At 35.4% G+C, this 23,128-nt stretch overlaps 2 protein-coding genes across 2 annotated transcripts; one reads left to right on the top strand and one right to left on the bottom strand.

The window, feature by feature from the left end:
- Nucleotides 1-418: 418 nt before the first annotated feature.
- LOC111890103 (frataxin, mitochondrial) lies at nt 419-2,670 on the bottom strand. The gene is made up of 6 exons (XM_023886254.3): nt 2,444-2,670; nt 1,694-2,004; nt 1,314-1,386; nt 1,154-1,201; nt 964-1,058; nt 419-725 (listed from the first exon to the last, which is right to left on the bottom strand). The coding sequence occupies exons 2-6, from the start codon at nt 1,942-1,944 to the stop codon at nt 596-598; spliced, it is 597 nt and encodes a 198-aa protein (XP_023742022.1). The 5' UTR covers nt 1,945-2,004; nt 2,444-2,670; the 3' UTR covers nt 419-595.
- A 3,001-nt stretch (nt 2,671-5,671) lies between these two features.
- On the top strand, nt 5,672-9,820 carry LOC111890062 (uncharacterized). The gene is made up of 5 exons (XM_023886222.1): nt 5,672-5,990; nt 6,562-7,047; nt 7,615-8,722; nt 8,801-8,947; nt 9,040-9,820. The coding sequence occupies exons 2-5, from the start codon at nt 6,997-6,999 to the stop codon at nt 9,603-9,605; spliced, it is 1,872 nt and encodes a 623-aa protein (XP_023741990.1). The 5' UTR covers nt 5,672-5,990; nt 6,562-6,996; the 3' UTR covers nt 9,606-9,820.
- The last annotated feature ends 13,308 nt before the right edge of the window (nt 9,821-23,128 follow it).

Here is a 23,128-nt window from a genome sequence, read left to right as displayed (position 1 = left end):
TACACATACTATTTAATCGTTTTCTTATATGTTATAATATTAATATTAGTACGACCTAACATTATTTTCAAAAAAAGTATGTCGTAGACTAAAAAATTAGAAAATCATACAAGGATAATTTAAATAACATATGAAAATGATAAAGATACGTTAATAAGCACCTTAATTTTTACCATTGGCACAAATTTACAACAAAAAGTTTTTGATTAGTAAAAGGTTGGTGCAAATCTGATGTGACAAAAATAAAGTTTTTGAAATGTTAACCATTGAAAATAACAAATTGTTTTAAATATGAAATTAAATTATTTAAACTATGTAACTATTTTGACATTTTTCAAATCTAAAACCAAATTTATTTTCTCTTCTTTGAATTGTCCACTCACTTCCAATTTTCAAAAAAATCCTTCTCGACCTAATGTCTCTTCAATGGTAGTAATACATTTCTTTCAAAGTATTTAACTTTAAGTATAAGTCAACAAATCCACAGCAATGTACAACTTTTATTGCATGCGATACAAATAGATACTAGGAACAATAGCAGAAGAAGATTGACTTCAAAACTGTAAACCTATAACATTAACATGCCACGTGGCATTCAAGAAAGTCTTATGGGCTCACCACATAATTGATGTATTTCATTTTCAAGTGTTTCTAGAAGTTTAGCCTTTGTCCTCCTGTATATCCAACCTTCACCATTTTGATCCCAGTCAAACCTGGAAGGACCACTGCATGCATATTAAGTCAACACATGTTAAAAGACAAAAAAGACCCTGCCCAAAAGTAACCCTCATCTTCACTACTAGATATTCAATTATAGTTATAGGAGAAACTCAAACATATATAATCTATGTAGTAGTATATGTTCCAACTTCCAACTAAATATTCAATTGTATACCGTTTTTTAAACCAAGGGTATTTTGGTCTTTTAATAAAACACAGAAGAATATGGGAGTTGGTAGGTACCTGACAGGTGAAGACATCCAAATCTGTCTATTTGGCGACTGTTTGTTCAGCACATATGTTCCCAAATCACCAAACTTTACAGTTAAAACTTGGTTCTGTAAATTAAAATTCAAAACAATTTTTTTTTTATCATAAATAATTGATCAACATATTAAAGAAAATTAACTTATTATCATAAGTCATAACTAACCCCATAGTCTATGTCAAAACCATCAATGTCAACAGAATCACCATACTCCTGTTATGTTAAATAAGGTTGAAAAACAGTCGATTATCAAAATGCATGATTTTTAATTCTTGCAAATTTGAACATGGGAATTTTTTTAATGACTTTACACCAAAAATATTACCTCTATCTTCTCTAATAAATCATGAATTGTTGCATCGGCTAGTTTGTGAAATTCATCCTCCTGTAGCAAAGAACTGCATGCATATAGGTATTATTATTAGCCTAATACTAATTTTTTAAAAGTATCAGGTTGCAAAATGCAAGTCATTTGATTGATTTGTTTATTATACCTTCCCTATTAATTAGATGCATATAAAAAAAGTAAATTTTAAATAAATGGTTTAAGATGTAGCAGTTTCATGAACTAAATATCACTTTTTTTTCTAGTATTACTCCATCCACACTAGGATTATATTAAGCAAGAAGTAGGATTACAATTACATTAAGAAGTTCAAATATATAGCTGATCACCCATATGTAAAATGAGCTAAAATTACGAACCTGTAATCAATGGCAGCAGGTCCTTGAGAAAGAACTTGGTTCAAATTAGAAGTCTGAGAGCAGAAATCTCTACTACCAATACGACTATGGTTATCATTATATGAAAGGGAAGAAGAAGGATGAAGAGCAAAACTCAAATGTTCAAGAACTATTCTAGAATTTGAAGAAGACGATAAGAAACGTGAGTGGTTCTGTATGGAATTGAGAGATGTGGATAACCTTCTCAGGAACTTTGAAGAAGAAGAAGCCATTTTTGCTTTTTGGTGGTTTTGAATTCAAGCCTCAAGGTGTATATGCACCAACACCTGATTCTGATAATGGAAGAAGATTAAACATATCAGAAGAGATGCATGTCTCATTAGAAAGAGGATTAAATTTGAGACACTATTGCGATAATGGGAACAGCTTAAGTCTATTAAACATAACAGAAGACTTTTCGGTTGTCTCCAGGGAGAAATTTGATGATATGAGAGTCACCTACAACAATAATTTTGAAAATCTAGATATTCTTTTCATAATCCAATCTACTCAACAGTGCAATATTGCTTAATAGAATCGAATGGCTTATCCAACTAATCGAAAGGAGAGAGTAACATAAGCCATGAGGAAATACCAAGTAATTTTTCTGAACCTAAAGTTACTCAATGATCTAATGTTATGAGCCTCAAGTTTGTAATAAATTTGTTAGATTGAGATTCCGATGGATTTGCAAAGATAAAATAGTAACTGCTGGGGTTGGAATGTGCATACCTTAAAAGTTAAACCGGTGAATCCAACGCCTCTCCAGTCGCTAGCGCCTTCCTGCCGACGCCTAATAACGGAGCTGGTTCGCCGGAGAGTGGAGAAGGGAGACAAGAGCTACAGAAAGGTATTCGATTGTTGACAGTAAAGATTAAAGAATTAGGGCTGAACAATTTAGTTTTGGGGATTTTACTCATTTTAGATATAAAATAGAAAATGAAATTAAAAGCTCCATAAGTTGGGCTTCTATTATGTAAAACTAAAGACAAAACAATCCGTTTTTATTTTATGTATTTTCACAACATTTTTCTTACATATTAATTCATTATTATTCTTTTATATCTCTTTATTAAGCAATACTGAAACGTATTCTTTTTTCTTTATTTCTTCTCTCTAGTTTCTGCACACTACTTTTTTAACTTTTGTTTTCTCTCCAAGAACTTTGTGTCGACGGATTACAATTTTAAAATTAAAAAAATAACATTTTTTAATTTTATTTTAGGTATTCATTAAAATGATCAAATTGAGTTAGTGTTAGTATACCAATATGACCAATTGATCTAATCCAATTAGTTATTACCAAATAATTATTACCGATTGTCTAACACATATTTAATTGGATTCATCCAACTACATCCATATATAAATCTAATTATAACTAACAAACATACCGTAAATATTTTAAAAACATACAAATTTCAAAATTTACTATTTAAAGATTCAAAATAAGCAAAAAGAAAAAAAATGCTAGAAAAAATAAATAAATTTGTTTGGCAATAAGAGTTTTTAACTTTTAGTTTAAACAAAAGGGTGTTAAATTCAAAAACTACTTGAGTGTTTAACAAACACATTTTTTATTGTTTTTGCAAATTGAATTGATTAACTTTTTTTTTTTTTAAATTATGTTTCTTTTTATATTTTACAAATATATTTTTGATAAAACTTCAAAAATGGTCCCTGTGGTTTCCGAAAATATCAAGTTTAGTCTCTAAGCTCAAAAAACCTCACAGATGGTCCCTGTGGTTTCAAAACTTTTAACAAATGGTCATTTTCGCTAACTTCGTTAGCTTTTGATCGTTAAGTGAAGGACATTTCTGTCTTTTCACTATTACAGGGACCATTTTTGAAGTTTTGCCCTTATTTAAAAAAAAGGAAAAAAATTATTATTTAATATAGAAAATCTCTCTCTCTCTCTCTCTCTCTCTCACTCACTCTCACTCTCATAAAACACACCTCCTCTGGTTCCTCTTTATTTGATCGTAACAAAGAAAATAAAATACTCTTTTGAAGAAAAGCCCTAAACCAATCTAGAACACCATTGTTGGACAGCTTCCAAAAACCATCGAATCGCCACCTCATCTCCAGCCTTCGCCACCAGAGAGCACGTTTTGACTCCCACCCCACATATTGATTCATCACAGGTTCATCATCAACAAATTCATTACCATTGTGATTAGAATCAACTGTTGTACAAGTGAAATTGATGCTTTTAAAAATAAAGAGTGATTGAATTGATGCTTTAAAGATAGAGAAGACAAGTTCTTAAGCTAGGTTAACTGATTTCAGGGACCAAAACTTCATGGATTTCGAGCTCCAAAGGTTGGTTGAATCCAAGACGAGTGAAATTGATGTATGTAAACAAGTTGAAGATCTACATGTATGCTTTTCTTTTCCCTGCAACAATATGTGATTTCTATTGGTTTAGAGTAAAACAATACAAAAATACCCCCTTTCCCCCTTTGATTTTGGGTTTCGGGTATAAATGAGAATAAAATTTGAACAAAATAGAACTTGAACAAGAAAAATGTGAGATTATAATAAGGAAGACGATCTGGTGGTGGATGTCACAGTGATTGTGGAAGCTTCGATGTTATGGAGTAGAGGAATAAGTGTGGTATGTGGTGGATGGATGGTGGGAATAGTGATGTAGAAAAACGATGAACGTGATAGGGGTCGGAGATGAGGAGATGCGATATGAGCATTTTTTTTCTAATCTCACCAAAACCAAAATCTCTGTGATTTGAGTTGTAGTTGTGTGATGTTGATTATCAGTTTGGGGTTTGATTTTGGTGGTAAAAGTGTGAGTTGAAGAATATGGGATGGTGTAGGTTCTGTGTTTGTTTTTATCCAAAACAGGTGATGATAATCAAGCGTTCTCCTTCTTTTTGTTGTAAACATTTGATAAGCTCCATTGTTCAACTTTCAAATGGTGAAGCTTCATCTGGATTATTTTATCATTATATGGAATTTTTTTGATTTATTGGTCTGTAATAAGATAAAATTTCATATGACAAAATTTAAAATGAACTTTCAGATGATGTTAATTGTGAGTGAGAGAGAGAGAGAGGAGAGAGAGAGAGAGAGGGAGAGAGAGAGAGACCTTTTCTATATTAAATAATAGTTTTTTTTCTTTTTTTTTAAATAAGGGCAAAACTTCAAAAATGGTCCCTGTAATAGTGAAAATACAGAAATGCCCTTCACTTAACGGTCAAAAGCTAACGGAGTTAGCGAAAAATGACCATTTGTTAAAAGTTTTGAAACCACAGGGACCATCTGTGAGGTTTTTTGAACTTAGAGACAAAACTTGATATTTTTGAAAACCACAGGGACCATTTTTGAAATTTTGTCTATATTTTTTTTACATGTTTTAAAAGTTTACAGTTATTTTTGTCCATCTATCAACTCCTTTTATCTTATATCCTTATTCATAGCATTTTTTTGGGATAAATATGGGTATGCAAAAATCAAATCCAAACTAAGGAAAGTATTATATGACCGAAAAAACAATCTAGAAAATATACATATAGAAAACAAATTAATGATTAAATGTATATAAAGAAAAAAAATTAGTAACTCAATATATACATAAAAACTTTCACTAGCTGATTATAATAATGTTTTTTGAACGAAGTCCAATGATAATTTTATCGATTATATTTTTATTTTCATTTTAAAATCTCAAACAAATTTTATTTTATCATTCATTTATTTAATTGTAAAAAGTAATAACATTCTTCAGTTATTTATAAATAATGAAATAAATATTTTATGAGATACACGAAGACCTTTAGATAAAAGTTATTCCAAAGTTTTTATTAATATGAAAAATAATAAACATGTTTTAAATATATTTAATCAACGATCTACAAGAAAATCGGCATGGAAGCATCCTAGATTTTTGACTTTGGTAACAAATTTAATGAATTTCTATCGTAATCACATTGCGTCGAATCTGATGCTCTTATTCTAACAAACTCACTCATCGCCGTACATCTTCCCTGCAAATCTCAGCCAACCATTGCCAAACCCTTTTTCCTCTCATAATCAAAACTCTATCTTTCCTTCAGCCTTCACCGCTGCTATTTATTTTTTCATATTCGTATTCCATTCTTTATCTGCAAAAAGCTTAATCACATATCTTCAAAATCATCGATCTAACACCCTTCTCCCATAATCTTTCACCTTTTTCTATCACCCAGCCTTTTTATAAGAACACCAGACCAACTTTAGAGGAAAAAAGAACTTGAGCTTTTACGACAAATCTGGCTATAAAGAGGTTAGATCTTCAAATATTATTTCTCGGTTTTCTTCAAATTCTAGATTGCTACATGCTTTTTTATTACGTTTATAATTGTATTCGAATTCGACGCGGTTTCCCCAAATTCTGGATTGTTCATGGATTTATTTCAATTGATTCAATTTCAAAATTGTGTGTTTAGGTCATGTTGTTATTGTATATATCCTGTGTTTTCTTTCATATCGTAGATTGTTTTTAAGTTTCCTTCAAATTTTGTAATCCAAAACTGTGTGCTCTGGTTACGTTGTTATCTTATATAAACATCATCTCCAAAATTCTATCTTTCTTTATTCCGATTATCAGGGTTTCTTACTTTTTAATCATACATGTGGATAACATATCCAAATTGTGTTTTTAATTACCAAAAAAAGATCGATAACATGTTGATGAATCATGTACCTAACATGATTTTGCTTGCATAGGGAGATTCTCTAATTTTTACGAAATGCATGTTTTGTTTCTATATGGTATGTTTCACATTTTGATTACATGGTTCATGTAATTAGATGGTTATGGTTCATATATCGGTATTAACCATCGTTTTTGTCAGGCATTTTTTGTCTCTTACGCATGTCAAAAAGTGGGATCCAATAGGACCCAAAGGAGTCGTTTCAGTCTGGCAGCTACAACAACTTCAAACAGTTCTCGCACCACTAAACAGGTGTGGGTTGAAAATAACAATGAAGGAGGAGTGATTCCACTTTGCGTTTTGAGAAGATCAAGATCATCACACATCTGGAGATTGAGGCGTGTTTCAGTTGGCTTATCACTTGACTACGGCTAACACCACTCACTACTTCTCAATCTCAACTCAACTACTTATATAAACCATCTTACCTTTGTTTCAATCTTTTCATTCCATCTTCATCTTCTAGATGTAGTTGATCACTGAGTTCGTTGTCTGTGGCTATACATTTGACATATAACTCAGTATAATCCAAATCAACCCAACCCAACCCAACCTTACCTAACCAGTTCCAACAAGATGTTTCGGTTTTCATGCTTTCATTCTCCCACTCATGCTCAGAAACCCAAGGTGAGCTTCCCAATCTTTTTGTAACTCTAATTACTTCAATTAGAGGCCCCATGACATAACATAACAAATTGTACTGGGTTGTGTTTGGCGTGCATTGGACTGGGACTGAAACTGACGTAGTAGGACAAAATTTGCAGACTTTTGTCCTACCCAAAAAAGTGGGACATGGACTTGCTTTCCATCTCTCGTCTATGCAAAAGACGAAAACACCCTCATCATCCTCATTATCAAAAATAGCCTTAGAAAGTTTGTCCAGTCCAGTAGCATCCTGTCTGGTCCTGTGTAACAAACGCAGCTTTCGGCTGCGTTTGTTACAATAGACAGGACCAGACAGTATGGGATAGGACATGACTTGACAAGCTTTTCAAGACTATTTTTGATAATGAGGACAATGAGGGCGTTTTCGTCTTTTGCACAGACGAGAGATGGAGAGCAGGTCCATGTCCCACCTTTTTGGGTAGGACAAAAAGCTGCAAATTTTTTCCTATTGACATCAGTCTCAATCTAATGCACGCCAAACATAGTATAGTCTGTACTGACCATTGTATCTTTCTATATATTATGTAGAAAACGGTTCAATTGCCTACGGAAGCAATGCAAAAAACATTGGAAGATTACCATGTAAAGCAACCGAAGAAAGATCCTGTCTCTTTAAAAGAATCTCCTGAAGGCAAAAATGCTACTTCATCTCCCTCTTCCATGGTTCAAGATTGGAAATCTGAAGGACTTAAAAGCACAAATGACAACTACAGTGAAGATGGACACCAAATAAAAACAATGAGGAAGAGTGTGTCTCTAGGAACCGGCCTAGCACACTATCAAGACATGCCACCTGGCGATGAGTCATCATCTTCTCATAACAATCATAGTGATTCCGGAGGTCAAAATGACGAAAAAGAAGAGTATCATAATGCTCAGTCTTCAATTTCTCCTCAGATAAGTTCAAATTTGGTTAACCACACATCGGAACTTTCGCCGGAAAATTCCGAGATTCGATTTTCTGGCGAAGGTACCGCCGGTTCTGGCAGCCAGACACCACCGTGTACTACTCCACATGCTATTGTGAAATCAAATTCATTGCCATATTTGCATTCGGATCACTCAAATGTTGTTCATCAATCTCGATCTTCTGAGGACTTGAAGGCATTCGATTCAAGACCAGACAATTCCGATAACAATTCCGGCGAAATCTCGCCGGAAAATGACAGTGAAGGTCATGATGATAAAATTGATGGTGATGATGGTTATGACTATGTGGGTTCTGCAAAAGACTGGATTGTCCCTGCGGTGGATGAACTAGGGAAGGGTAAAAGCGTCCAAGAAGATTATTCAGATTGTCGGTGGGAGGAATTGCCTAATGAGGATTTCAAGATTAAACGTATTGAGAAATGGGTTTTGGATCTTCAACATTGTTCTTCATTGGAAGAAACAAATGTTGTTTCGGACATTATTGATCAACATGGGCAAAATGGTAAAAGTGTTGTCTTGGATCCCATGGCAGCTTCGAAAAATGACGCAAAAGCCCTTTTGGGTATGGATGCTGCTAAGAGATATATTTCTAGTTTGGGTGCTTCGGCCACATCAGCACAGCTTTCAAACCATGGATTAGTTGTTATCCCTTTTCTCAGTGCTTTCACAAGCCTTCGTGCACTTAATTTGTCAGGAAATTCAATAGGTTTGAATCCCAATCATTTACATTTTGATAACATGTCGTCTAATTTCATTTATTAATGATATTATTTGTTTTTTTTAGTGAGGATAACTTCAGGTGCACTTCCTCGTGGACTCCATATTTTAAATATTTCAAAGAACAGTATTTCCACCATTGAAGGTCTTCGAGAACTCACTAGGCTACGTGTACTTGATCTTAGCTACAATCGTATTCTCAGAATTGGACATGGTATGTAATATTGTAATTTCAAATTATTTCTTATTAGAATATTGTACTTTATAGGACAATGTCCTAATTGTGCAAGTCTGTGTGTTTAAAAGGTCTTGCATCGTGTTCTTCATTAAAAGAACTGTACTTGGCTGGAAACAAGATAAGTGAGGTGGAGGGTCTACATCGTCTCCTAAAACTGAATGTATTGGATCTTCGTTTCAACAAGCTGTCCACCACAAAAAGCCTGGGCCAGCTTGCAGCTAATTACAACTCCTTACAAGCAATCAGTCTAGAAGGCAACCCTGCTCAGAAAAACATAGGAGATGAACAGCTGAAGAAGTTTCTACTTGGTCTTCTTCCTCATCTTGCTTACTTCAACAGACAATCAATTAAATCTGGTACCATGAAAGACTCGGCTGACCGAGCTGCCCGGCTTGGGATTTCTGCTCATCAGATTGAACGTGGGGTAAGGGCGGAATCGAAAAAGTCAACACATGGAAGGAAAAGTCAACCGGCGGTGGGTCGTGGGCGGCATGGGCGGTTGCCGCCTAGTGGGGTGAAGGTGACGGGTGATAGGCAGCAGCAGTTTCATGATGCGAGTACGAGTCTTTTGAGCTTTATGCCGGATCTCGCGATGAGAAGAGCTCATAGTGAAGGGTTGTTGAGAGCTGTTTGAGATTGGAGAATAATGGAAGTTTGATGATTTGTATGTGTTTTTTTGTTTTGGATTTGGAGTTTGGAGTTTGCATTTGTGGTTGTTTATTGTGATATGATTGTTTTCATTTCTGTTGGTTTGGGACAACATTGTTTTGTTTTATTTGGATTGGATGATTGTTTATTTATTTGATACTTCTGATTGGAAATCAAGCATTGAAAATTGAAAATTCTAAATATATTTGTTTAGAGATACACTGACTAATTAGGGATATTTAAAAAAAATGAATATATTATGTTGTGAAATTAAAGTGTTTGATCCACTTTTCATGTGTTCATTGAAATGACCGTTGGGTCCAGATTAGATTACTGTGTTCTGGACTACAATTTAATCATGTTGGAGGCGACAGATTATATGACAAGATGCGACAAAATGATTTTGGAGTTCTGGACTGAGAAGTGTATTTCAGGACAGTTGCTATTGTAGTCCAATTTGTGTCCGCATAAATGTTGGTTAAGGTTTACACATACTTATATTTACCACCATGAATAGAAATGATCTAAAACTAAAAATGAAAAATCCACGAAGAAAGTTTTGTTAACTTCCTTTTCTAGTGTTGTAATCTTGAAAAAACCAATCCTGAAACATGTACATGTATCTAGTGTAGTTCAAGTTACATTAATATTGTTATGATTGATTGACAAATAATTTGTAGATTCACACATTTCTAAATTGCATGCGACCATTGAATTTTATAGTGAGTCCCCTGTCCTCTTAAAGGGAACTACTTAGGCAATATCTCTTTAGCAGTTTCCATGAAGGAAAACAATTAAATTCTGCCCCTAGAGCCTAGACTAAAACAGGCTCGGCATAACATAGTATATGAAAACATGATTCTAGATTTTAATGAGGCCAGAGGAATGTATTGGTCAACGTGCTGGAATGAAAATAGTGTTCTCAATCTACAATATTTTATGTGAAAAACGGCAACATTCTGGTATACTATGTGGTCATACAATAAAAACAGTGCGTTCATTAAATTTTAAACAGTCACCATTTCGTTTATATATATATATATATATATATATATATATATATATATATATATATATATATATATATATATATATATATATATATATATATATATATATATATATATATATATATATATATATATATTTGTTTCACGTATACTGAATAGAAATAATGCATCATATACCAACTCCCTCTATATGGGAAACATCAAATGAAGCGAAGGTCGTTAAACCCCCTCCGATGGAGTGTGAGAACATAAGAACCATTATTAGCGATTGGATTAAGGATTTAGATGGCCAAGATTATTCCATCTAATTTTGGTAATTAAAGAGGATAAAGGATATTTAAGGAGAGAATGAACCTCAGAGCTTTACTTCAATAAACCAACACCTTAACTAGTAGCTCTCCTATTTGTTTTGTGTTATAACTGAAGGGATGCATATATATACATTTTATAAAAAAAAAATTAAAAAGATTCGTAAACAAAACTTACACTACCGAAATTTTTTTGAGGGGTATCCTGGGCTACCCCGGGATCCTCTTGGATCCGCCTATGTATACAAAAGGGTATATTCTTCTTATTGGGTTGTATAAACTGAAAATAATGATATGTCTAACCCGTAAGCCAGATTCTTCATCGTTGTCATCTCAAACTACCATACAAGTGGTTAACGAAAAAATTTAGAAAGATTTCAAGAATCTTCAAGCATTATCACCGCATGATATTTATTTCAAAATACATGTTATACTATTACTCAATTATATTGAAGAACTTGAATACATATAATATAAATAAAAAAACATAATTATACATTTATATCAAATATATTAAGTTAAAAAAACATTTTATCAACAGCTAATAATAAAAAACTTATCAGTCTCATGCTCGATGAAAAAAAAAACGCATTGTGAAAAATAACTCGTGTCATAACGCCCATGACACGTCTTTACCAACTTTTGCACCCACCACTCCTAACATCATCACCATAGTTGTTTTCGAGATTTCAGATTTGAATCTTGCCTCAATGGCACGCTTGATGCGCTTTTTTTTTTTTTCTAGCTGTGATTATATGCCATGTATGTTTAATCTTAATTAAGTTTTCTTATATTAACATCTAGTTCACGAGTTTTAGCAAAGAAAAGAGAAGAAGAAGAAAGAAAGTAAAGAAAGAAAAGAAGAGAAAGAAAAAACAAAAAGAATTATATTTTATGTTTCCGAGTTAAAAAGAAATAAAAAGAAACTTAAAATTTTTGTTCATTTTCGTCAAATACTTCCAAATTATAAAGAAAATTAGGAGATAATTTTTTCTTTCAATTTCTTTCAACTTCCATCTTTTAATAAAACTCCATCAATTTTTTTTTTTTATTTTTTCTTACTTCCATCTATTCTTTTATTTCATATGGTTAAATTGAACTCGGAAACAAGATACATGAGATTTGATTAAAACGAAATAAAATGTTTATAATTATAAGACTTACGAGTATTAATTACAACATTCAAGGATAATTTTGTTTTACTTTTATTAAGCAACCAGTTGTAAGACTCATGTATTATATGAGTTAGTTTTAAAAAATTAAATATAAATGTCAAATATTTGAGACTTTGAATATATAAGAAAATAAGAAAAATAATGAATTACTATAATGTAAATGTTTTTTTATCTTTTAAATTTAAACAGATAAATTAAGTAAAAAAAAAACTAATGAACTTTAATTTTGAGAATTTGAAATAAATAGGTAAGTTGATTAATATTGTAACTATTACATTAAAATATTATATGGAATTTAATAAAATAGAAAACTCATAAAATGCCATATGGAAAAAAAAAATTAATTCAAAACAATCACAAATGATATTTAACAAATTGAATAAGAATGTGATATAGGAAAAAAAAAAAAACCTTTCATTTCATTTATTAGACTACTTCCATTGGGGGGTTTAGGCAATCAGCTCACCAATTTTTTAAATAAAGAAAATATAAATTAAATGATTAATGGTGAACTAGGTCATCACCACAACCCCAACTCACACTTGCTCGCTCCATTTTTTTATATGTCATATTCTATTTTTTATTGATTCGTAATTTATACATTAAATATTATCTCAATAAAATTAGCAAAACATACTAAATTTTATAAAAAATAGTTCTTTTTTAAATAGAGTATAATATCGATATATTTTATATTTAATTTTAATTTTTTATTTATAATAAATAGTTGGTTTGAGTTGGGTTGTTAATGGGGTGAAATTTTATTGGATTGGGTTGCATAAATAAAGGAAGAACAATTAATTTTTTAATAGAAAATTTGGGTTGGGTTGGATTGCTGATGAGAATAGTCTTACAGTAAAGATTGTGGAGTAAAGACAACATTGCAAAAAATGGTCCCCGTGGTTTGCAAATTTCTTTGGATAAGGTCCAAAAAAAGTTTATTAGCAAAAAATATTCTTATTTAATAGTTTAGTTGTGGTTTTAGTCCTTATTTTGTTAACTTTAACATTTGGTTGTTATTTTTTTTAAAACAATAATTTTACCATCAGGAACCATTTTTACAGTTATCTCTTTTTACCAAATTACAAGGACCATTTTCTTCAATTCTTCTTTTTAAATTTATTGAATTATTAAATATTAATTCTTCTTTCTTTTTAATTTTATTGAACTATTATACATTAATATTTTTTTTATTTTATTTTTATTGGATTAATTTTTTTATCGTATTATAGTTAATTCTATTTTTAATATATAATTTTTTATATATTAATAAATATTATATTATTATATTATTAATTTATTTTAACTATTTTTAAAATTTTTTTATTGGATTATTTAAAAAAAATGTTATTAGATTTTTTTATTGGATTATTGCATTTAATTTATTATAATCTATATATGATAAAAAAATATTTTAGTGGATCATTAATTTTTTTAAATGTATATTATTAATTTTTTTTAATTTATTGGTTCTACCAGAAAGTCTTCGAAATACGCAAAAGCACTGTATCCCATTATCGAAAATTGTAACGCCTGTGTTTTCGGGCTTGCCATTTTTAGCAATGTAATAGTCTAGGTTAACCTTTATAACCCGTTTTGAAATAATAAGAGTGTATTATTTGAGTATTATGTGTTTTGTGCTTAATTGCTTAATTATGTGGTTTGATTAATTAAGAATAAAAATAAGCGTCAAAATTTAAGTGTAAAATAAACTTGATATCTTTGGATAATGTTGTAGTGGTTGAAACGAGGTTTCCAAATATATATAGAACGCCCAAATCTGACTTCGTATGAGGAAGTTATGATTTATCGAAGTTTTGGCTTAGCGGTATGCAACCTGAAATACTCGATTTGAGATCGAGCGGTTTTTAGCCGAAGCAATCTAAACGAGAATTGAAGATCTCGTTGTTGGTATCAAAGCGATAAAAAAGTTAAGCGAGAACGGACGTCAAACGAAGAAGTTATGAATTTATAACGAAGTTTTTCTGTCCCGGCCTATTAAAACTAAATAATAAAAATAAAGTTAAAATTAGCCAACGGAGTCTAAACGAAAATTGTAGAGCGTAGTCTCACCTTCGCGTGGATATAAAGAACGTCGAAAACGGAGTTCGTATGAAGAAGATATGAATTTCCGAAGTTTATTAAATAATTAATAATTAAATTTAATTATTAAATCCTGGTATTATCCGAAGACGAGTCATCGGACTCATCCGAAGTACGCCCCGCGTACACCGAGGTATGTCGACATTCGCACTCGAGTCTTCGGATACGTAAACAATGACGATTTCGGACCAGTACGCCCCGCGTACTCCGAGGCTCCAGCCTCCTATAAATAGGATGCGAGGGCAGCCGACTCCTTTTCTATTTTTCTCTCTTCTCTCTCCCGTTTTGCATCGATTTGCGTGCCAGAAATACCCCGAAGCCCCAGTATTATTCTCGAGCCCCGAAGCAAGTCTCGAGATCCCGAAGATCCCGAGAAGTGCGATTCCCGAGCCGAAGCTCTGCCCGCGAGAAGTTCGATTTTTGTAGAGATCTTCCAGATCTGCTGAAGAATACTACTTCTGCAAGTCGTAGTGCTGTCCGATCATCTTCTGATCAAGTGAGTGTATACTACCTTTCATAAACACGATAATAATACAAGTATGGTTTGAGTGTATTAAGTATATTGTTCTTTATATGTGTGAGTGTGTAGTTACTTTCTTCTAACGCATAATTATGAAGTATTTTATATGGAATACGTATTATGTGTATAATTTTGTGGTTATGTGTGTGAATGTGTATTCACTTTCTTCTATCTCATAGAGATGATTTATTCTCTATAAAATACGTGTTATGTGTGTGTGTCTCATCTGTTATGTGGAATATGTATTGATTAAAGCATGATATACAGTTTTTTTTAAACTATGTATAAAATGTATATTTTTATCTACTAATATGTTGGGTAGAACATGGGTAGATAGTTGATGTGTAATAAACATATGAGAGGCCTCGTTGTTGTTTGATTAGTCATCAAGCGGAGTTTAGATGACGACCACAAACTTTTCTAAATAGTCTTGTGGAACATTAGCAGGTTCGCCACCTGTAGGTGTTAATGAACTTGGGTGTTCATTCGTTGTATGTTAGGGGTGTCAGACCCAACAAATAAAGGGGTACGATAAACTCCTAAGTAACACTACTCTATTGCACTCAAAAGTAGTACAAGGCAAGTAGGGTCGATCCACAGAGACACGGGACAATCAGTCTATACCCTTTTTGCGTAAGGTATTTGTTCATGAAAGATGAAAGAAAAAGGGGGATTTGATTTGCAACGATTAGACAAATAAAGTAAAATCACAAGTAATTGGCTAATGAGAAAATTAAATTCAGATATTATAAAGACTCCAACTTCATGTATGACACTTCAACAATGTGAATCCAAGATGACAAGACTTTTGTTTCATTCTATCTAAGTTGGTACTTGAAAGTGTTAACAAGCTCTAACACTTTCCATTCACCACAATAATTAACCAAAACAAGCTCTTTGATTAATCCTAACCTTACTAACCTAATCTAAACAAGCTCTTAGAATTAGATTGAAAGATTGCATGAAGCTTTATGTGAATGTTCCCAACAACACCCAATACTCCTCACAAGCTTGGGAGTGTAAAAGTGTATGAATAAGATTTACACTAAATTCATTCAATAGATGTCAATTTAATGCTTGTTATCTGTTCAATTTCACAAAACAATTACGGATTTTGTAAAAGATATAACCGGAATGAACTAACCCTAATTCAAATGGCCAATAAGAATCACAGTTAGAATCAAACATTCGATTGAAGCAAAATCAAATTCATTAGATAGAAATTAAGAACAAACATCAAGTCATATGATTAGATTCACAACTAGAAAGTCAAAACATGAGTTGGAGAAATTAGAGTTCTAGCCACACATGACTAGAACAAAACCAGAAATCTAGAAGATGAATTCAAGAATTAAAATGCTTACAAATACGAAATCAAAATGTTTCCAAATGTTTAATGGACAATCCTTGCTAAAAACTTCAACTCCTTCTCCTCCAAAATGCCTTTTTTTTTCTGCCCTTCCCCCAAAATGACCTCATTTCCCGAAATAAGAAAGGAGGAAAAACTGCCAAAAAGACAGTTTTTTTAAGTCGAACACGCCCCGTGTCGATATAGAGTAAATAAACACGAGCCGTGTTGAGTGTAAGTAAGATGCTCAAAAATGCCCAGATAGCCCAACACGCCCCGTGTCCATATAGGCTAAATGAACATGGGTCGTGTTCATCGAAGTCAGAAGATAAATGCTTGATAGCAAGACACGCCCCGTGTTGGTTTCTAGGGCAAACCCAACACGCCCCGTGTTGCCCTCTGAATGCTCGGCCAAACTTGATATTTCTAATTCTTCCGATTCTCGTCCCATCGTCCCTCCATCTTCATCAACGCTCCCTAGCACCTCCAAAAGCGCGCTCCAACCCCCGGTTCACCTGAAATTGACATAAAAATGTGCAAATAAGGTTGTTCAAGAAATTAACCTAGATATGCTAAAATGCAATAAAAACAACGAAATTACTTTAAGGATATACATAGAAAATGGGCTAAAAGTTGTGCAAAAAGGGTGCACAAAATGCACCCAACAGATCTCCCCAAGCTTAGACCTTTCTTGTCCTCAAGAAAGATCAAGAAACAGACGTAACGGGACGATTTCTGGATGACAAAAAGAACTTAGAATGAAAAGCGTGTGAAGGGTCCTAAAGGCTAACAATAAATGCATGCAATGTAATGCAATGAAAATTTTAGGTATATACAAAATGCATTTGAGAAACAAAATGAAACAAAAGAAAGAAAGATTAAGAACAAACACAAAATATGTACTTTTGTAACTAAATAAAGGTACGATCAGACTTTACATCAATGAGGCTTCGATCACTGATACATTGGCAATCATCCTATTTCCTTCCACATATCACAGACTCTCAGAGTGAGGAAGACCTGAAACGGTGTAACACACTAGTCCAACCAAAGTTTTATTTAGACTTTATACCTTACTAAGCTTTATGGGCGAAAATAACATAGTTCGGATTTCATGTCCTTAAGACTAGATGGCCAAGAATCAGAATCGACGCATCCTTAAGAACCCGTTACGGCGAATCAGCTTTCGCTGAAACAGCGAGCCCACCCGAAGGGGCCCAGCTCCTATGCTTTCTCTTTTTTCGAGAGCCACAAGTATCATATCACATAGTTCTTCATTTGCCAGATTTGACTTGAATTGGCTTTTGATTTGATTGAACTTTGATTTGTACTTCGTTTTGAATTTGGATTCTTCAATATTCATTTTTGGAATTTCTTTAGATTTCTTCGTTTTCGCATTTGAGAATCTGCTTAGGGTACTGGATATGACAGTTGTACCCTTCCTTCTTTCTTGACTGTGTGGGTCTGATACTTAAGCTCTCTGTTACCGCGGGGGTAACGCATGTCAACAAATAGGTTCGTGTTCTGTGGGTTCAGAGTTGCCGATAAAGATTCTTTTTAAACATTCATAAGCAAATCGTCCTAAAGCTGTTATTACCGCCCAAAAGCGTTTCAATATAAATTCTTTTTATTATCTGAGGCTAGGGTCTCGAATTACGGTGTTTGGGTCCCCTAGTTATGACAGCTGATTCTATGCTTCCGGTAACAATCCGGTTGCTTCGGTATTTTTCATTTCATGGAGCAATTGTATGTAAAGAGTGTCATCATCTCGTACTTTTTTTTTTGAAAAGATGCATGCATGAATATGAAATGAACCTAGTGTACAACTCTACCCCTCCCCAAGCTTGAATATAAGCATCATCCTCGATGCTCGGAAAGGGGGGAAACAACCTAAAATGGAGGTGGAGGAGGGGGATAGTAGCTGGGGTCGCGGGTCCAAGCCCAGAAGTCCGCCTCCTGTTTGCGCTGACGTTCCTGATCCTGAGCGTACTGAGTGGTGAAGGTGGAAAAATTCTGGGTCAGGCTTGCAATATCTTGCTGGTAGGCGTCGAGGCGGGTATGGATTGACTGGAATGCATCCATATACTGCTGATGATAAGGTGGGGTTGCAGCAAAATGGGATGAGCTGGCACCTCCGGTGGGAGAAGCATGGCGGGGCTCCTCCTCCTCATCATCATCATCATCATCCGCGTTGTCTTCACTTTGCTCATCTATCTCGGTAGAGTACGAGTGGGGGAAGATGTATGGAATGATTTGCCAGTCGGTCATGTGAATGGGATCTCGGAAAGCAAGAATGTCTTTATTGTCTGGTGTGATGAGGAGCTTTGGATCATGATTTTGACCCACGGTCCAATCGTGTGTGCCATCGCTTTCCGAACGGAAGAGTCGCATGGACTCAAGGACAGTAGTGGTGAGATAGGGCTCACCCGGCAGTGGCTGATGGGGACCGGGGTATGGGGCTCGGACTTGGGCGCTCTTGGCGAGCATACTGACAATACCCCCGCAAACAAGTTTTCCCGATCGGGATGCGCTTAGGCGGAGGAGCTTGTGGCACACAAATCGACCATAATGAGGAATGAGATATTTCTCGGGATGGGTCATTGCATAGAGGATTTTGAGTTCTAACGCGCTGATGGTGCTTCGCTCCTCTCTAGGGGCGACGAGCGAAGCAATGATTCTGTGGGCCACCTTTATCACGGGATGGATAAGTGATGAGGCTTTGGCAGCGCTAGAGACATAGGGGTGTTGTCGGGTAAGTTGAGTCCACCATGTGGCGTCATAGAATCCTTGAATTGGATCGGTAGGGCCAAATGTGTTTTCCGTTGGGGCCCCCACAATGGCATTGATTTGATCCAAAGAGATCTCATAGTCTTGATTCATTAGACGGAAGTATAGGATCCCATGGTCCAAAAAAACGGAGGATAGAAACTCAGCTGTTGGGACTTTATAGCTGAATTCATGGACCCTCAACAAGCCTTGCCACCCTATATTGCGGAACATGGTTTTGACTTGGTTGTAAACATGCAACTCTTTTAGGGTTGAAGCATGCGCAAATTTTTGAATGGCATGACCCCGTTTAAGGAATGACTCAAGTTTGCCCTGTTGAATTGGGCCAAGACATAAGACGCCGTAATGAGACGGGTCGATTGGGGGTGTTGGGGACCTAGGTGGAGGCGATAGAGATCTAGATGAAGGTGATGGAGATCTAGGCTTCCGACGGCGGGCAGATGATTTGGTCTGTCTTGGTCTTTTGGAAGATGTAGCTTCCATAGTCAAGTTTGGGACAAATTTAAAAGTCAATGGATCAAAATGTCAAAAAGTCAACTATTGACGGGTCCAGTCAACTTTGAACTTGGCCACTAAAAATTTCGCGGGAAATTTAGTTTTCAAAGATTTCCAACTAAGAATCAAGTCCAAATAGATCACAATTTCAAGTATTTGACTCAAGAACACAAAATTCAAAAGTTAGGAGTTGGAAAGAATTTACCGAATCGTGTGTTGGAATGTGTTGTTCTTGATGGAGAAAATCTTCCTTAACCTCCCCAAGCTTGCCCCTTTCAAGATTGAGACACTAAAACACCAAAATCAAGTGAGAATTTTTAGATCTAGGGTTTGTCAAAACCCCCAAATCCACCATTAAAATGCAAGAAAATGGTGTTTAAGATGGAGAAGATGAAGTGTAGATGATGAAAATCAAACCTTTTTGTAGATGAAAGCCAAAATCTTGAAGAGATTGAAAGGTTTTTTATGAAAATCGGACCTAGGGTTTTTTGTTGGGAGAGAGGGGCTGTTAGAAAGTGAAAATGGGGGTAAATGAGGTTCAATCCCGATTTTTTTCTTTAAAAAGGAGTGTAACTGACGCGCGGACACGCCCCGTGTTGCCCTAGCCCAATTCGACACGCCCCGTGTTGGGGGTTCTATGCTGGGTTACAGACGAACACGACCCGTGTTGGGTCAAGGCTAAAAGCAAACACGACCCATGTTACTCTCTGAAAGAATTTGGGACTTTTTTGCATGGACACGACCCGTGTCATTTTCAGGCCAAAATGGGACACGACCCGTGTTGGTCTCTGTAAGAATTTGAGACTTTTTTGCATGGACACGACCCGTGTCATTTTCAGGCCAAAATGGGACACGACCCGTGTTGGTCTCTGTAAGAATTTGGGACTTTTTTTCATTAACACGGCCCGTGTTCCATTAAGGCTAAAATGGGACACGACCCGTGTTGGTCTCTGGATGCTAATCCCCACTTTTTGAATTTTGAAAATTTCCCTCTCTTGGAAATGAAATAATTTTCCACCCCAAGGTCCGTTCTTTTGGTTTGAAAACAATGACAAAACACATTTGGAACACTAAAAAAAAACATAAGAATGCAAAGAACGAAATGTTTTAACGAAAAATGACGAAAATACCCCCGGGTTGCCTCCCGGTTAGCTGCCCTTGTTTTAGGTCGTTGGCTCGACTTTGTCCCCCAGGTGTGCTTCATTCATGGTATGTGGGGTTCTCCAACTCGTCTACCTCTTCATTATTCACCTCAAATCCTTCATAAAACGGCTTCAACCTGTGACCATTAACTTTGAATGTTTTACCCGTTTGCTTGCTCGTGACTTCCACTGCACCATGGTCAAACACCCTTGTGACCACGAAAGGACCGACCCATCTTGATCTTAACTTTCCTGAAATTAGCTTGAATCTTGAGTGATAAAGTAACACCTTTTGTCCTTGTATAAAAGTCTTTCGGGAGATTGCTCTATCATGATATGCTTTTGTTTTCTCCTTATAGATCATGTTACTTTCGTATGCATCATTCCGAATCTCCTGTAGCTCTTGGATATCCAGTTTCCTTTTATTTCCTGCCTCATCTTCACTCAAGTTGAATTTCTTTACCGCCCAAAAAGCTTTATGCTCAAGCTCAACTGGGAGATGGCATGCTTTACCAAACACAAGCCTATATGGGGACATACCAATGGGAGTTTTAAAAGCAATGCGGTATGCCTATAAGGCATCATCTAGCCTCATGCTCCAATCTTTGCGGTTTGGGTTGACCGTTTTCTCCAAGATACTTTTGATTTGTCTGTTTGAGACTTCTGCTTGTCCATTGGTTTGGGGATGATAAGCTGTTGAGACTTTGTGTGTCACTCCATATCTCTTCAAAACAACTTCTAGCATCCGATTGCAGAAATGGGTCCCGCGGTCACTTATGAGCGCCTTTGGTGTGCCAAACCGTGAGAAAATTTGTACCTTAAGGAAATCAACCACAACTTTGGAATCATTAGTACGGGTGGCCTTAGCCTCCACCCATTTGGACACATAGTCCACTGCTAACAAAATATAAGAACAACCAAAAGAGGGCGGAAATGGTCCCATAAAGTCAATGCCCCATACATCAAAAATTTCACATACTAGAATAGGGGTAAGGGGCATTTGATTTCTAGAGCTTAAGGATCCGGATTTTTGGCACTTTTCATAATGTGCGCAAAGTACATAGGAATCATGGAAAATAGAAGGCCAAAAGAATCCGCTATCTAAAACTTTCCTAGCTGTCCTTTGGGGTCCAAAGTGACCACCACAAGCATAAGAATGGCAAAAATTAAGGATAGATTGTACCTCTTTTTGCTCAACACACCTGCGAATTACTTGGTCCGCACAGTACTTCCAAAGGTAAGGCTCATCCCATATGTATCGTTTGGATTCTTTTTTGATTTTGTCTCTTTGCCAACGGGATGAATCTGGGGGAAACTGACTTGTGACCAAGTAGTTGACGATATCTGCATACCACGGTGCTTCTTTGGCTGCAAATAGATGCTCATCTGGAAATGTGTCACAGATTGGTATACCATCTTCGGGTGATACGATGCGACTTAGATGATCCGCAACCAGATTTTCCTTTCCACTCTTGTCTTTGATCTCAATATCGAACTCTTGCAAAAGCAGCATCCACCGTATTAATCTCGGCTTTGAGTCTTTCTTTGTAAGCAAGTGCTTTATGGCTGCATGGTCTGAATATATGATCACTTTAGTTCCAAGGAGGTATTATCGAAACTTCTCCAAAGCAAAGACAATAGCAATTAACTCTTTCTCTGTTGTGGTGTAGTTGCCTTGTGCCCTATCAAGGGTCTTTGATGCATAGTAGATGACATGGTGTGCTCGGTCAACCTTTTGTCCCAAAACTGCCCCAAACGCGGTATTGCTAGCATCGCACATGATTTCGAATGGGAGATCCCAATTTGGCGGTTGAATAATGGGGGCGGATGTCAACAAATCTTTCAAAAGGTCAAATGCCTTTTTGCATTCATCACCAAACTCAAAATCAGCCTCCTTTTGTAGAAGTTGACACATCGGCACCGTGATCTTGGAAAAATCCTTTATAAACCGCCGATAAAAACCTGCATGGCCAAGAAAAGAACGTACTTCCCGAACATTTGTCGGTTATGGTAAGCTCTTAATAATATCCGTTTTGGCCTTGTCAACTTCTAAACCTTTTTGGGACACCACATGTCCAAGTATCAAGCCCTTGTCAACCATAAAATGGCATTTTTCAAAATTAAGGACTAAGTTCGTGTCAATGCACCTTTGTAAGATTTTGGTGAGATTTTGCAAACATTCATTAAAAGAGTTTCCATAAACAGTAAAATCTTCCATGAAAACCTCTATGATATTTTCGACATATTCTGAAATATGCTCACCATACATCTTTGGAAGGTTGCGGGTGCATTGCACAAACCGAAAGGCATGCGTCTATACGCAAAGGTGCCGAAGGGACATGTGAATGTGGTTTTCTCTTGGTCTTCCGGGGCAACCGGAATTTGATGAAAACCAGAGAAACCATCAAGGCAGCAGTAGTGGGATTTCCCAGCCAATCGTTCTAACATCTGATCGATGAATGGCAAAGGGAAGTGGTCTTTGCAGGTGGAAGCATTCAACTTCCTATAATCGATACAAACTCTCCACCCGTTTTGCACACGGGTGGGTACCAATTCCCCTTCGGAGTTTTTGACAACGGTAACTCCAGCTTTTTTCGGGACTACTTGCACATGACTCACCC

This window comes from Lactuca sativa, chromosome 3, assembly GCF_002870075.4.
Source record: "Lactuca sativa cultivar Salinas chromosome 3, Lsat_Salinas_v11, whole genome shotgun sequence".
NCBI classification, from domain to species: Eukaryota; Viridiplantae; Streptophyta; class Magnoliopsida; order Asterales; family Asteraceae; genus Lactuca; species Lactuca sativa.
This window is presented reverse-complemented; position numbering and strand designations above follow the sequence as displayed.

What these genes read in the sequence shown, in the direction of transcription:
- LOC111890103 (XM_023886254.3), bottom strand. Translation starts at nt 1,944, where the DNA reads ATGGCTTCTTCTTCTTCAAAGTTCCTGAGAAGGTTATCCACATCTCTC. An exon ending in GTTTTGACATAGACTATGGG is followed by an intron (nt 1,059 to 1,153) that starts GTTAGTTATGAC and finishes TTTAATTTACAG; the next exon opens with AACCAAGTTTTAACTGTAAA. An exon ending in TGGATGTCTTCACCTGTCAG is followed by an intron (nt 726 to 963) that starts GTACCTACCAAC and finishes ATATGCATGCAG; the next exon opens with TGGTCCTTCCAGGTTTGACT.
- LOC111890062 (XM_023886222.1), top strand. Translation starts at nt 6,997, where the DNA reads ATGTTTCGGTTTTCATGCTTTCATTCTCCCACTCATGCTCAGAAACCC. An exon ending in CTCATGCTCAGAAACCCAAG is followed by an intron (nt 7,048 to 7,614) that starts GTGAGCTTCCCA and finishes TATATTATGTAG; the next exon opens with AAAACGGTTCAATTGCCTAC. An exon ending in TTTGTCAGGAAATTCAATAG is followed by an intron (nt 8,723 to 8,800) that starts GTTTGAATCCCA and finishes TGTTTTTTTTAG; the next exon opens with TGAGGATAACTTCAGGTGCA.